The sequence below is a fragment of the Nannochloropsis gaditana genome, assembly GCF_000240725.1.
Source record: "Nannochloropsis gaditana CCMP526 unplaced genomic scaffold scaffold243, whole genome shotgun sequence".
NCBI classification, from domain to species: Eukaryota; class Eustigmatophyceae; order Eustigmatales; family Monodopsidaceae; genus Microchloropsis; species Microchloropsis gaditana.
In genome coordinates, this window is record NW_005803710.1 from 26031 (window position 1) to 37269 (window position 11239).

Genomic DNA, 11239 nt, shown 5'->3' on the forward strand with positions numbered 1-11239 from the left:
GAGGGCCGAGGCAGGGAGGCGGGGGAGGAGGCGATGGGAGGGGCGGGGGAAGCCAGCGACGGAGGCATGACAGCATCTTCCCTCAGCGCCATCGCTGGGCGGGGGGCTTCCGTGTCGGCGTTTTGGACACGGAGATGGAGGAGACCGAGGTCGTGGAGGGACCAGACCTGGGAAGGAGGCAGGAAAGGGAAGGACAACCGCCGGGGGGGTTCCCGGCTTTCCAACAGGGGCGGGGCAGGAAGGAGGGTGTCGTCTTGGCATTTTATGATGCGGGGACGCTTGTGACGCGGTGCTGTGGGCCCTTCGTCCTCCTCCGTACTCTGGGTGGCTTCGTCGGGACAGGTCTTGTGCTTGACGCCGCGGCCCGGCGTGAGGCCGTCCTCTGGCAGCCGAGTGGGAGCCGCGTTCATGTCGACCTCGTAAGGTCCCGTGTCCACGCGGTATCCCAGACGCAGACATTCGGAGAGCCAGGGCAGGCGGACTACGACAACAGAAGAAGGGAGAGGCCCCTGCACGTCTAGGGCCCGGAGGATCGAGTCCGGTGAGGACTGCCGGCATATGTCAGGGTCGCAGAGAACATGCGTCACGCCTTGTGGAAGTGATTTGCCGACACTGTCCGCCACGGCTTTGGCCTTCTGAAACATGGGTGGTATTTTCGCCCTGGGAGGAATAATTTTGCCACCTTGTTTTTCCACGGCCTTCCGGGCAGCTTCAGCTATCTTGCTGCTCAGCCCCAAAAAATAAGCATGAACACCTTTGAGAAACAATGGCGATTCTCCCGATGACGGTGCCATTCTCATGCACTTTTCTGAATGGGTCAGGAATAATCGTCAACAGGGATGCTGGGGTTCATTTTCCTCCTCCAAGGTGGCCGCGTGGTATTAGGGGAGACCGTCGCTGTTCCCCCGTCGGCGACGCTGCAACTTGGGGGGTTTACATCGATGTAGCCGCGGCAACTTTCAATTATGTCTTGTATTGGATAGTTCATGATTTTGGAGAGTCATGATGTGCGCCAAGTGGTCAGGTGTTAGGGTCCATGGAAACGTTTTGCCCGTCGTGGAAGCAGCTCCGAGGCTCCCTCGAAACATGAATCCCTCGATCTTTACCTATTCAAGTGTGTTCGATTTTTCAAAAGTAGGGCATGTGATACCTGCCCTTGACATTTCCCCCCTACAACCCTGTAATTCAGTGTGACGGATGGAGGAAGACCCAAAAACACGACTTCTGCGCGAGCAGGCAGCATTTTTCCGGCAGGGCGGAGTCTCTCTCTCGAAGGCCAATGAAATGGGAGTAGGATTTCTATACGACGAAGACGGAGGTCCAGGCAATCATGTAAAGGAAAGAGAGGAAGAAGAGGAGGAGCACCCTGAAGACGTGATTCCGGACTTACCTGAGAATCGGGCCGCTCGAGAATTCTTAAGGAAAGCACCGAGGACAGGATTGTACATGCCACTCGGCAAGGAGGTCAAAGTCATGCAATGTTGGCGTTGCAAACAAGTACGTGGGTGATCGAACGTATCGTGGATATGGTCCAGGGATAAAAGATCACCAAGCGCTAGCTGCTTCTTGTGTGTGAAGGGAGAGTGGATATGAAGAATTGAGTGGGCACGAGGGGCTATAACTTGTTCTGTTTCTACCTCAGTATGGTCACAGGACAGGTGATAGAGACTGCCCCTTCTTTTTGTCAGGTGCGTATCGGATGCCAATTTTCGCATAAGAGGTACTTTTCTCATTTTCCAATTAAGAGTATGAAATAGACCGCATGCGTGGACACACGTCTCCCCCCCCCCTCAGGCAATTTGTCATCCGATGCGGCTCGCCAAGCACGCGAGGATCCCATGGCGGCGATCATGGGTCAGAAAATGTTACAAGCGGAAGTAAAAAATGCCCGGCGCGCCGAACTGGAGAGGCTTATACAAGACATTCGTCAGGAAGTGAAGGAAAAGAAGGCAAAGAAACGGGAAAAAAAGAGAAAGAAGGAGGAAAAAAGAAAAAAGAAGAGAGAAAAAAAAGAAGGCAAGGACAAGGAGGCGCGGGACCGGGACAGAAAGCATCGCAAGCGGTCACGCGTTCACAGCCCACCCACAAAAAGGCGACGCAGGAGCAAAAGCAGGAGCAGCAGCAGGTGTAGTGGAGCGAGCCTCAAGAGCAGTCCCGAGGAGTATGCGAAGACTGGCGATACCAATAACGACAAGCCCCCCCCCCCAAAATTGCGACCAGACTCATGAAAGCAGGAGAATAGGAAAGCAAGGGGACACGAAAGCTCTCGTCGGAACGCGAAGGGGTAAAGAATGTGTGCTATCAATAATTTCAGGCGTCTTGGCCCTGGGCGTCCCCATGCGTCTCCTACCTTCTGGCGTTCATTCACTCCCGGATATGCCCTCCTTGACTCGCTCTCCCTCGCCCTACCCCACCTTTTCCCCATTCTGCCCGTGTTGGGCGGCGGGAAGAGAGACCAAGCAGAACCCATGTTGACATTCCCAAACACCCACCCCCGCCAGGCCCCTCTATGTCGCCGACTCATCCCTTCCTCCGACCCACGGAGGGACCATAGACTTCCACCTCTGTGGTCATCCTTCGCCTTCGCCCCTCCTACTCCTGCCTTAAGTCTCCGAGGCACTTTATGGCTGCGATGCGCACCTCTCCGAGAGCCCCAGGACCAATCCCTCCTCGATACCCTCCCCGTTCCCCACCGCCACCGATCGGTCAAACTCTTCCAACCTGTGGACCGGGATCAGTTCGCGAAGACTGAGCACCTCAAATTCCGGCTGCACGCTCTCCAAGCCGTATTGCAACGGGCTGTTGGGCAGCCAGGGTTCTAGAAGGTTCTTACGGTAGTCCTCGATGGCGTCCGAGGGGGGCCCGCGGGAGACGCATGCCACGTGGCCATAGTCCAGGGCCGAGAATTTAAATTTCCAATCGGGGCGCTCGGCGCCATCGATTCGGAGCATGGAAGGGTCGTATGCTTCTTCTGTGTACGGTCTCTGCTCATGGTCCAAGCCTGTGATCTCGATGCGCCGGGGGGAGAAGGAGAGTCCGCTGCCGATGGCCTTGATGTAGGCCTCCTGTGCGGCGCCACGGGGCAAAATGGAGCAGGGAATGGGAGGGGATGAGTCCTTGAGCCCCCTAATTAGAACCAGGACAACTCACGCCCTTCCGCTGCCGCTTTCCTCCCCCCTTCGACCTACCTTCAACGCCCACTGCCGATAAAAGCGCTCCAATTTGGTCTCTTCGCTGGGGGCCTCGTAGATGGATCCCCATTCCGTCGCGCTCAGCTGGCGATGGAAAGACTTGAAGAAATCGTGCGCCCCGCGCTCTCGCCCGCCCCCCCGAGGCTTCTCCTTGGCGTTCATGATGTCCAGGCCCACCAGACAGACGGGCTCGGAGGCAATACCCACGAAGTCTCCGTGGTGCGAGACGTTGTAATTCCAGTTGGGGAACGGCACCTGGGCCGTCTCCTCCTCCCCCGGCACCTCCCCCGGGTGCGTCGGCGTGTACTTGAAGAAGGGCTTCCCTTTCTCCGTCCTGGAGATCACAATCTCCGGGTAGCTTACCCCGAACGTCCACGCGATCACTGCCCGTTGCAAAAGCTGGCTGCCCAAGGACAGGCGCCGGTCCTTCTCGAAACGGAAGCGTTGAATCTTAGCGGCGTCTTCGGCCCGGAAGAGAGAGTAACAGAGCTTCCAGGTGGCGGGGGTCATGTAGGCCTCCTTCATGTTGACGACAAGGCGGGCCATGCCGTTGCTGATCATGGGCAGGAGACGGGGCGGGAGGGTGGGAGCAGAGGGGTCGGCGCGGTAGGAATAGTCTTCGCGAGGTTGCAACAACTCTTGCAAGCTCAGGCGCCGTGTCAGGGGGGGAGGGTTGTGGCGGCCCCCCATTGTCCCCGCGGTGAAGGAGGCGCGTCGACGGCCGGAGAAAGAGGCGGAGAAGGAGGAGGTCGAGGACGTAAAATGCGCCTTGAGCGCTCCCAGGGTGGGGACGTGCTGGGGGGTGGAGGAAGAGGAGAGGGACGCGTCCAGTCCCCCCGACTCGAGGCCCCTGCCGCCTCTGCTTCCGCTTAATCCCAAGCTTGGAATTGCAGTTAGGCTCCTGCTGCCGCTGCGCCGCAGGGCAGGGTGATAGAAGCGGTCATTCCCAGTGAGGGGCATGGAGGGCGGGCGAGAGGGAGGGCGAGAGGCAGAGTTAGGGACACGGGGCTTCCCACCCATGGAAAGGGAGCGAAGAGGAGCACGGCTGGAGGGAGGGGTGGCGGTAGGCAAGGGGTCGGGAGCAGCGGCCGCTGTGTTGGGAGGGTCGAGGCCTGTACCGAGGGTGGGGGCGTGCGTGCCGGTCGCCGACCTGGGTGCCACGACTAAAGAGGCGGGCTTTTCCGTCTCTTGCGTTTCTTGCTTGCTAGCCTGCGCGTGGGAGGGTGGGTCCTCGCTCGACTCGGACGGAATCAGGCCCAAGCTCGTGTCCGTACCTCTCTTCCCGGGTGAGGAGATGGCGGGATTGGCGGCGGTCGTGCCCACGCTCTGGTCGTGCGGGGGGGCTACAGTGGATGGGGAGGATGGGGCGATCGCTATAGTTGCGGAAGTTTGGGAAAGAAATTCGACGTCGAGCCTGCGACAACTGGTGCTTTTTTGCGAAGCTGCTACTTGATTCGTGGCAGCACATGTCGCTGTGCTGCTGCCTTCGATAATGGTGCCCACTGTGATCGTCGTCGTTGCAGTGCAAGTCGTGGATGTCGCTTCTAGTGACCCGTCCAACTCTTTCTTGTATGCATGAAGTGTATTTATCGTCCGGGCACGGATCCTTTGCCGGGCGCGACGGATGGAGGTGGCGGTGAAGAGCAGGGGGAAACAAGACGTGGGGGGAGGTGCGACAGGCGACACAGCCGGTTTCGACATGCCCCTGGGGGTGAGAGTCCAGCAAAGAATAAAATGAACCAGGAAGGTTTTGCCGGGCTCTTACAGGCCTGACAACCGGCACGGCGCCCTGCCTGTGTGTCGAATTTGGTTGCGCGTTGGAATTAATCCGAAAGTGAAGGAAGGGAAGCGAGCGGGGGGCTAGAAGTAAAAGTCTGATCGACTGTCTCTTTACCGATTAAAGAAGGCTGCACACGCCAAAAAAGGCAAAAATACAACGCGACACACATCCATGCAATCCTTTCAAGGTACCTCAAATTTTCAAGATAAAGAATCGACGACGGGAAGAGGGTGATAGGACCGTGCCGCACGAGCGCCGCAGAGGGATGCCGGGAAGGAAGGTGGATATGGGCCACGGCCCCAACAACGCTTTCGCGCCATATTTGGGAGCCCCGGACATGCCTGGGGAAGTAAAATATGCCTCCAGTCCATGAACCCAACCTTTCATGTCGTTGAAAGGAACGTTCCTGCGGACCATCTTGCGGTGCTGTTGCATCCGTTGTGTTCCACTCGTAAGTGGCCATCGACAAATTTGTTCTTGATCTCACGTACAGCTCATCACCCCACCTTTCCACAGCCTTCGTTGCTGTCTACTCAGCCCCTCCGCGCAGATCAATCATGCTGGATGCTTGGTACATGGATGATGATACTACGATGGATCAACGGGAAGAGCACCGTCTAAAGCCAAATAAGCCGGCGACGTTGGAGGATCTTCAAACATTGGGCGTCCTGCATTGGACTTTTGACGCAGATTCGTACAAAGACAGCCCTGAGTTTGCTGTACGTGTTGATGCAAGGAATGTCCGGACATGGACAGCAAAAGGATGGCACCGTGTTAGCGAGCTGAATAGACATTGTAGATGTTCACATTGTATATAATTAAGGAGCCTTACATGAAAAGGAGAGGCAGGAGTCTTGTTTCGGGTGACCCCTCAAAGTTGGGGAACTATCTCGCTCACATGAACACATTTCTTTCCCAACATTAGGCTATGCGGGCCGAGCGGGGATACGATTATGAAGATACTTGCACTGTCTCGCGTGAGACCATGCCAAATTATGAAGAAAAAATCAAGAGTTTTTATGAGGAGCATATTCATTCGGATGAGGTACGTCAGCAGTACGGGGTGAATTCGCTGGGTGAGATAGTAAACAGAGATGGATGCATCACAAGAATAGAGATGATCTTAAGCAATGTTGTAGGGTGGCGATGGATGGTAGGCTAAGGCAGATGGGGAAGACTGTGTGGTTCTTACTTTCTGACCTCTCTACCAGAGAAACGCTTGTGTGCATTTCACCCCTCTATTTGGTTTAGAAGTCCTTTCCCGTTTAACTGGAAGACTGTCGCTACATTGTATGTCTACAGGAAATTCGTTACTGTCTGGACGGGTCTGGATACTTTGACGTGCGAGACGGCCAAGACCGATGGATTCGCATCAAGGTCGAAAAGAACGATTTGATTGTTCTTCCGGAGGGCATCTACCACCGGTTCACACTTGACAACAAAAATTATATCAAGGCTCTGCGCCTCTTCAAAGGCGTACCGATCTGGACTCCTTACAACAGGTGCGTGAGTAGTTCCATACAAAACGACTGTTTTTGTACCCAATCTGTGCAGCATTTGTCGTCTTTCCCTTTGTATAATCTCTCTCCCGAACTTCAGTACGTCGACACATCTCATAAGTATGTGCTTGATACCTACAGGCCGCAAGAAAATCACCCTAGCCGAACTAAGTACGCGCAGAGCTTTCTTCAGCAGCAGCAGCAAATGGCCGCATGAGGGGATTCAATAAGTTTTGTTTTAGCGCGAAAAATCCACACAACGTTGCAGAGTCACAGGCGTAGATTCATAGGTCATTGAAATCGTGATGATCACATTGATAATCAAAGTTCGTCGTCGTGCTGGGATTGTAGGGAGAGGGAATTTCGTAAACGATTGTTTAAACTTTTCCTCATTTAACATCTAAAGTAAAGGAAGGCCTGCTCGATATTCTACTGCACGCATTGTATACACTATGTTGATAGTCATGTAAATAATTTGCTTAAACCTGGCGTGACCTTGTGAGTAAGCCGTCAATTCCTGGTAGATGAATAGTGAACCTCCCCACTCTTTCCCCCCGGAAATTCTACATCTAAGCTACACGTCTGCGAATTCGTTGACGACACTTGGGCCTGTCTGACGGCTAACTTATTTACCTCCTATGTGCGACGTACTGCGACGGAAATTATGCCTGTGCCTCACTGAAGGGAGCGTGGTGTGAAGCATGCTTCGATCGCTTAGTCGCACGTCTTCGCTCTCGCCTCCTTTTCACGACGCGAATTTTGTTCATCAATATCCCGCCGTCTCACGCAATTCACGCCCGAATTGGCAGGAAATCGCCCGCATACTCCGCCCTTGCCGTCCTACACCCGTGGCAATGCTTCACCGGATCACTATGGCGCCCCGGGTGCGGTCATTGGTATCTCGCCGTCCGCTTTCTACGGCAGCCTCGTCGCCGCCTCCGCCGAGCGAACCCGGTGCTGCCGGGACGATATTAGCCGGTCCTATAGCTTACAGCAAGGCCCTGTCGCTCTTCCATTGGCTGGTTGGATTTACGATGATCGGGAGTGTTGGCGCGGTAAGTCGAATGCCATTTCTTCTCTCCTTACGCGTCTAACCGGGACGTTGTTGCTCGTATCCCACCCTCCCTGGCCTCGGTGCAATCCCTCCCTTCACCATTATAATGGCGCTATGAGTATTATTTCCCCCAGCATCCGATCCTCTGACATCTCACACGCACATTGTAGGTCCTGCAAGCTCAGCAAGTCAAAGGCAAGGAGAAAGGTGTGTGGATGCACAGGCACAAGTCCCTTGGCCTTTTGGCAGGCATGCTGGTGGCTCCTCGGTTTATCTTCCGCCTGACGTCCAAGGTCCCAGCGCCTATGAAAGAATGGTCGACCATGGAGCAGCTGGCCAGCAAATTCACACATTTGAGTTTGTACGGCCTGATGGTGGGGATGCCGGCGACGGGGATTGCGATGGGGTGAGTGGCGCGCGAGATCGGAGCTTCATGGGTTTCCTCTAAATTTGAATCATGACAGTGAAGGGAAGTAATTTGAATGCCTTGGCTATCCCATTGCTCCAAGTGTCTTTGAGATCATACGCCAAGTTTACATGACGATTCTCCAAACCGCCCATGAGGAAATATCAATGGTGCGGTGGGTGGCATCCCCCCTGTTTAGGATTGAAGTGACAAGCGTGTCTAAGCAGGACCCAGACAGGACGATAGCACGGGGCGATATTGTGCTGTGCGAGAGAATAGGAGGTGGCATTGGGTTAAGCGTGATTGCAGTGTCTTCAAACGCATCCATCTGGGGACAATCGCATGACTCTCCATAAATTTTCACTGACGACGCGGGCATACACTGATTACCATGCGTGCCCCTCGATCCCTCCGACATCGCACAGCTATTACGGCGGAAAGGGGCTTCCCTTTTTTTGGACGAAATTCGACGGTGCCGCGACCGCGAACGGCGAGGTGGCCAAGCAGGCTTTCAGCATCCACAAGACGATGGGGACGTACGGCAAGTACCTGATCCCCCTGCACATGGGGGCGGCCGGCGCACACATGGCGCGGGGACAGGCCATCTTCTCCAGGATCAATCCCTTCCGCTGAACCGAGCTGGTTTGAAAAAGGGGAACCGTTGAAAAGAGCTGGCTTGAAATAAGGAAAAGGGTAAATGGGCTTTGAATAAATCAAATCGGGAGCTCTCCGGTCTGCCTGAATGTCTGCGCACTACTTTAGTCGATGGAATAGAAGGGGGATACGATCGCTGAAAGCGAAAAGTTGAAAAGGTACACATGTAGAAGGTTGGCGTTTATTATATTTATGAACTCGTTTTGATGAAAAAAGAGTAAAACGAAACGGAAAATAATGAAGGAGGTACCGATGGGGAATACTCTTCTTGTGTAGATTTCATGGATGCGGTTGATCAAGACGGGCTGCCGGCGATTGGAGCCATCTTCGCTTCTTTTTTCATATCTTGGAACACGCGACTTACCGAGTATCTCTCTTTCAAATCGGGAAATGCTCCCTTACATTGATCCCTGAACAGCTATTCTCTTCTTTTTTGCTGCGACGCGTCGTAAGTTCCGCGCGTTCGATAGTTGACAGGGGTACCGCGACCGAATTGCGGTCTACAAAAAGGGAAAGAGACGCTTGTAAAGCTTCGCCTCCGATTTTACGAATTGCTCGGATAACATCCGCTCGACCTCGACGCGAACAACTTCTGCTCGACGGAGATCGCGCGCATCCAGGATTAAGCGTTTACGGAGATCGCTATGGCACATCCAGGATGATGAGCATCCTGGGTGCGGGCATGGGCAGTAGAGGGGACGCCGACAGGGAAGGGAGGTGTGCTGCGGGAGGCGTTCCTCTGGACCGGCATCACGGGACAGGCACGAGCAGTGGAGGGGAGTAGAGAAAGCAGTACATAGTAAACTACCCGGCGGTTTGCGTGGTGGTGGCAGCTGCTAGTGCCACGGCTTACACTGTCTCTAGATTCGACGAGAGGGAGATCGTGCGCATCCAAACTCTGGCGGTGACGGAAGCGCCCAAGCGAAACTTTTGAATTGCACTCGCTTTCGATGCACTCAATTTCCGCTGCCGGGGCATGAGTGTTCTTCGTCACCGCCAGAGCCTATGCGCGCGATCTCCCTCTCGTCGAATTTAGAGACCGCGTAAGCCGTGGCACCAGCAGCTGCCACCACCAGACACACAGCTGGGTAGTCTTCTATGTAGTGCTTTCTTGACTCCCCACCACTGCCCGTGCCCGTCCCGTGATGCCGGTCCAGAGGAACGCCTCCCGCAGCGGAGCGTGCATGTACTTGTGCGTGAGCACCCTGGCACAGTGTCTTGCCAATACAAACAAGATTGAACGCACACAGCACAGAGAGGTAGATTGAACGCACATAGCACAGAGAGGTAGATGAAACGGGAACGGATCAACATGCCTCTCATAGAAAGCAGTCGCGTGTGCTCAGAACGCACCCTTGACGTCCCCCACCATCAAGCCCACGCTCTCTTCATGCGAGAGACCATACATTGTACTCTTTGCCGAGCCCGCCCGATCAGGCACCACCGTCAGCTTTCTGCATTGTTTCCAACGGCGAGGTGCACAATTTCTGCAATCTTTCGAACTCAATCCACTCACCCACTGTGGAACGGCACGATTATTCGTTCCTGATCTCTTGCAAGTTTTATCTAATTGTATAGTGCGTACCTGAGGGAACCAAAATTCTTTGTCTAAATTCCTCTGTCCGCTACCAAATGATACGCATCTAGAGATGATCACAGCAATCAATACGTATGGTATGGACTTGTATATTTCTTGGATGTATTCCTTGTGATAACTTGTTCTCGGCGTTCTCAGGCTGGCGATCCGGGAGGATACGCCCCATGACTTCCGTCGCGGAAGATGCTGCTCTTTTAATGCACTCTCATGGCCCCCAATGGAAAAACCGGTGTGTTATATGTAGTCTTTCATTGGCCTAAACGCGAGACTTCAATTGCGTGCGAATCAGACCCTTACAGCCCTCGAATGCGTGGTCGGATGGACGTGTACGTCAGCCGCCAAGAGTTGGTAACTAACAGCAAAAGCAGGGGAAAGGGGTAGGTTGTGCGGGGAGCACGAACCTGGAAACCTCAAAATTCTTAGGACAATGACAGACGGACAAAAAAATATGGGTACTTTAGGATGTATTGATTAGAATGCACGTCAAGAGGGGCATCGTGTGAAGAAAAGGAAGCTAAAAATGTAGAGTTTCCTTGGAGTGTTCCTCGATGGATTAAGTGCTTGATTTCCTCAACCGCACGCACCGATTGCACTAATCAAGCGGCGGAACTTGGTCAAACACCATGAAAGTGGGGTTCGTGGCTTGAGATTGAGAAAAGGTATCATATCAAAAATGAGCAAGGAAGAAAGCACAATTCAAAAGCAACTTGATGTCGGTCTGGGCTGTCTAGTTATGCTGCCTTAGACTTTTAATGGCTCTTGTGGGGTATTCAAGGCACCCATGGACCTATTTTGCTGTTCTCTTACGTCTCGGTCTCTCCTGGTGCGTCCCGGGGCCCTTTTGTCTCCGCAAACTTCTCGTACATAGGAAAAGTAAGGCCTCCATGACAGGCGTGCACAATTCCTTGCTTCGAGCTGGGAAAACGTGGTATTGGAGACCCTTCCAACCACTTCCACTCCCCTCCGGACGGCCCTTTTTCGACAACGTGCCCCTGTACAACATCCTCCCCGTGTCGCATCCCGCTTTGTTCCCGGCCTCCCCCGCCCTGCCAGGACCC

At 54.2% G+C, this 11239-nt stretch overlaps 3 protein-coding genes across 3 annotated transcripts; 2 read left to right on the forward strand and 1 right to left on the reverse strand.

Annotated features, from left to right (window-relative positions):
• Positions 1-1197: 1197 nt before the first annotated feature.
• NGA_0085300 (retinitis pigmentosa 9 (autosomal dominant)) lies at positions 1198-2228 on the forward strand (the record flags this gene model as incomplete). Its single annotated transcript, XM_005855256.1, has 3 exons — positions 1198-1497; positions 1643-1688; positions 1795-2228. 3 exons carry the CDS (start codon positions 1198-1200, stop codon positions 2226-2228), a joined length of 780 nt encoding a protein of 259 aa, XP_005855318.1.
• Positions 2229-2292: 64 nt separating this feature from the next.
• Positions 2293-3775, reverse strand: LYS5 (4'-phosphopantetheinyl transferase). The gene is made up of 2 exons (XM_005855258.1): positions 3189-3775; positions 2293-3065 (listed from the first exon to the last, which is right to left on the reverse strand). The coding sequence occupies exons 1-2, from the start codon at positions 3750-3752 to the stop codon at positions 2622-2624; spliced, it is 1008 nt and encodes a 335-aa protein (XP_005855320.1). The 5' UTR covers positions 3753-3775; the 3' UTR covers positions 2293-2621.
• Positions 3776-5481: 1706 nt separating this feature from the next.
• MTND (1,2-dihydroxy-3-keto-5-methylthiopentene dioxygenase) lies at positions 5482-8860 on the forward strand. Its single transcript, XM_005855257.1, has 7 exons — positions 5482-5690; positions 5897-6016; positions 6274-6473; positions 6571-6590; positions 7395-7525; positions 7695-7930; positions 8356-8860. Exons 1-7 carry the CDS (start codon positions 5529-5531, stop codon positions 8561-8563), a joined length of 1077 nt encoding a protein of 358 aa, XP_005855319.1. The 5' UTR covers positions 5482-5528; the 3' UTR covers positions 8564-8860.
• The last annotated feature ends 2379 nt before the right edge of the window (positions 8861-11239 follow it).

Excerpts from the sequence above, each read along its gene's own strand:
- MTND (XM_005855257.1), top strand. The coding sequence starts at position 5,529 with ATGCTGGATGCTTGGTACATGGATGATGATACTACGATGGATCAACGG. Across the intron at positions 7,526-7,694 it reads TGATCGGGAGTGTTGGCGCG|GTCCTGCAAGCTCAGCAAGT; the intron begins GTAAGTCGAATG and ends CGCACATTGTAG. Across the intron at positions 7,931-8,355 it reads GCGACGGGGATTGCGATGGG|CTATTACGGCGGAAAGGGGC; the intron begins GTGAGTGGCGCG and ends GACATCGCACAG.
- LYS5 (XM_005855258.1), bottom strand. The coding sequence starts at position 3,752 with ATGATCAGCAACGGCATGGCCCGCCTTGTCGTCAACATGAAGGAGGCC. Across the intron at positions 3,066-3,188 it reads ATCGGCAGTGGGCGTTGAAG|GAGGCCTACATCAAGGCCAT; the intron begins GTAGGTCGAAGG and ends GGCGCCGCACAG.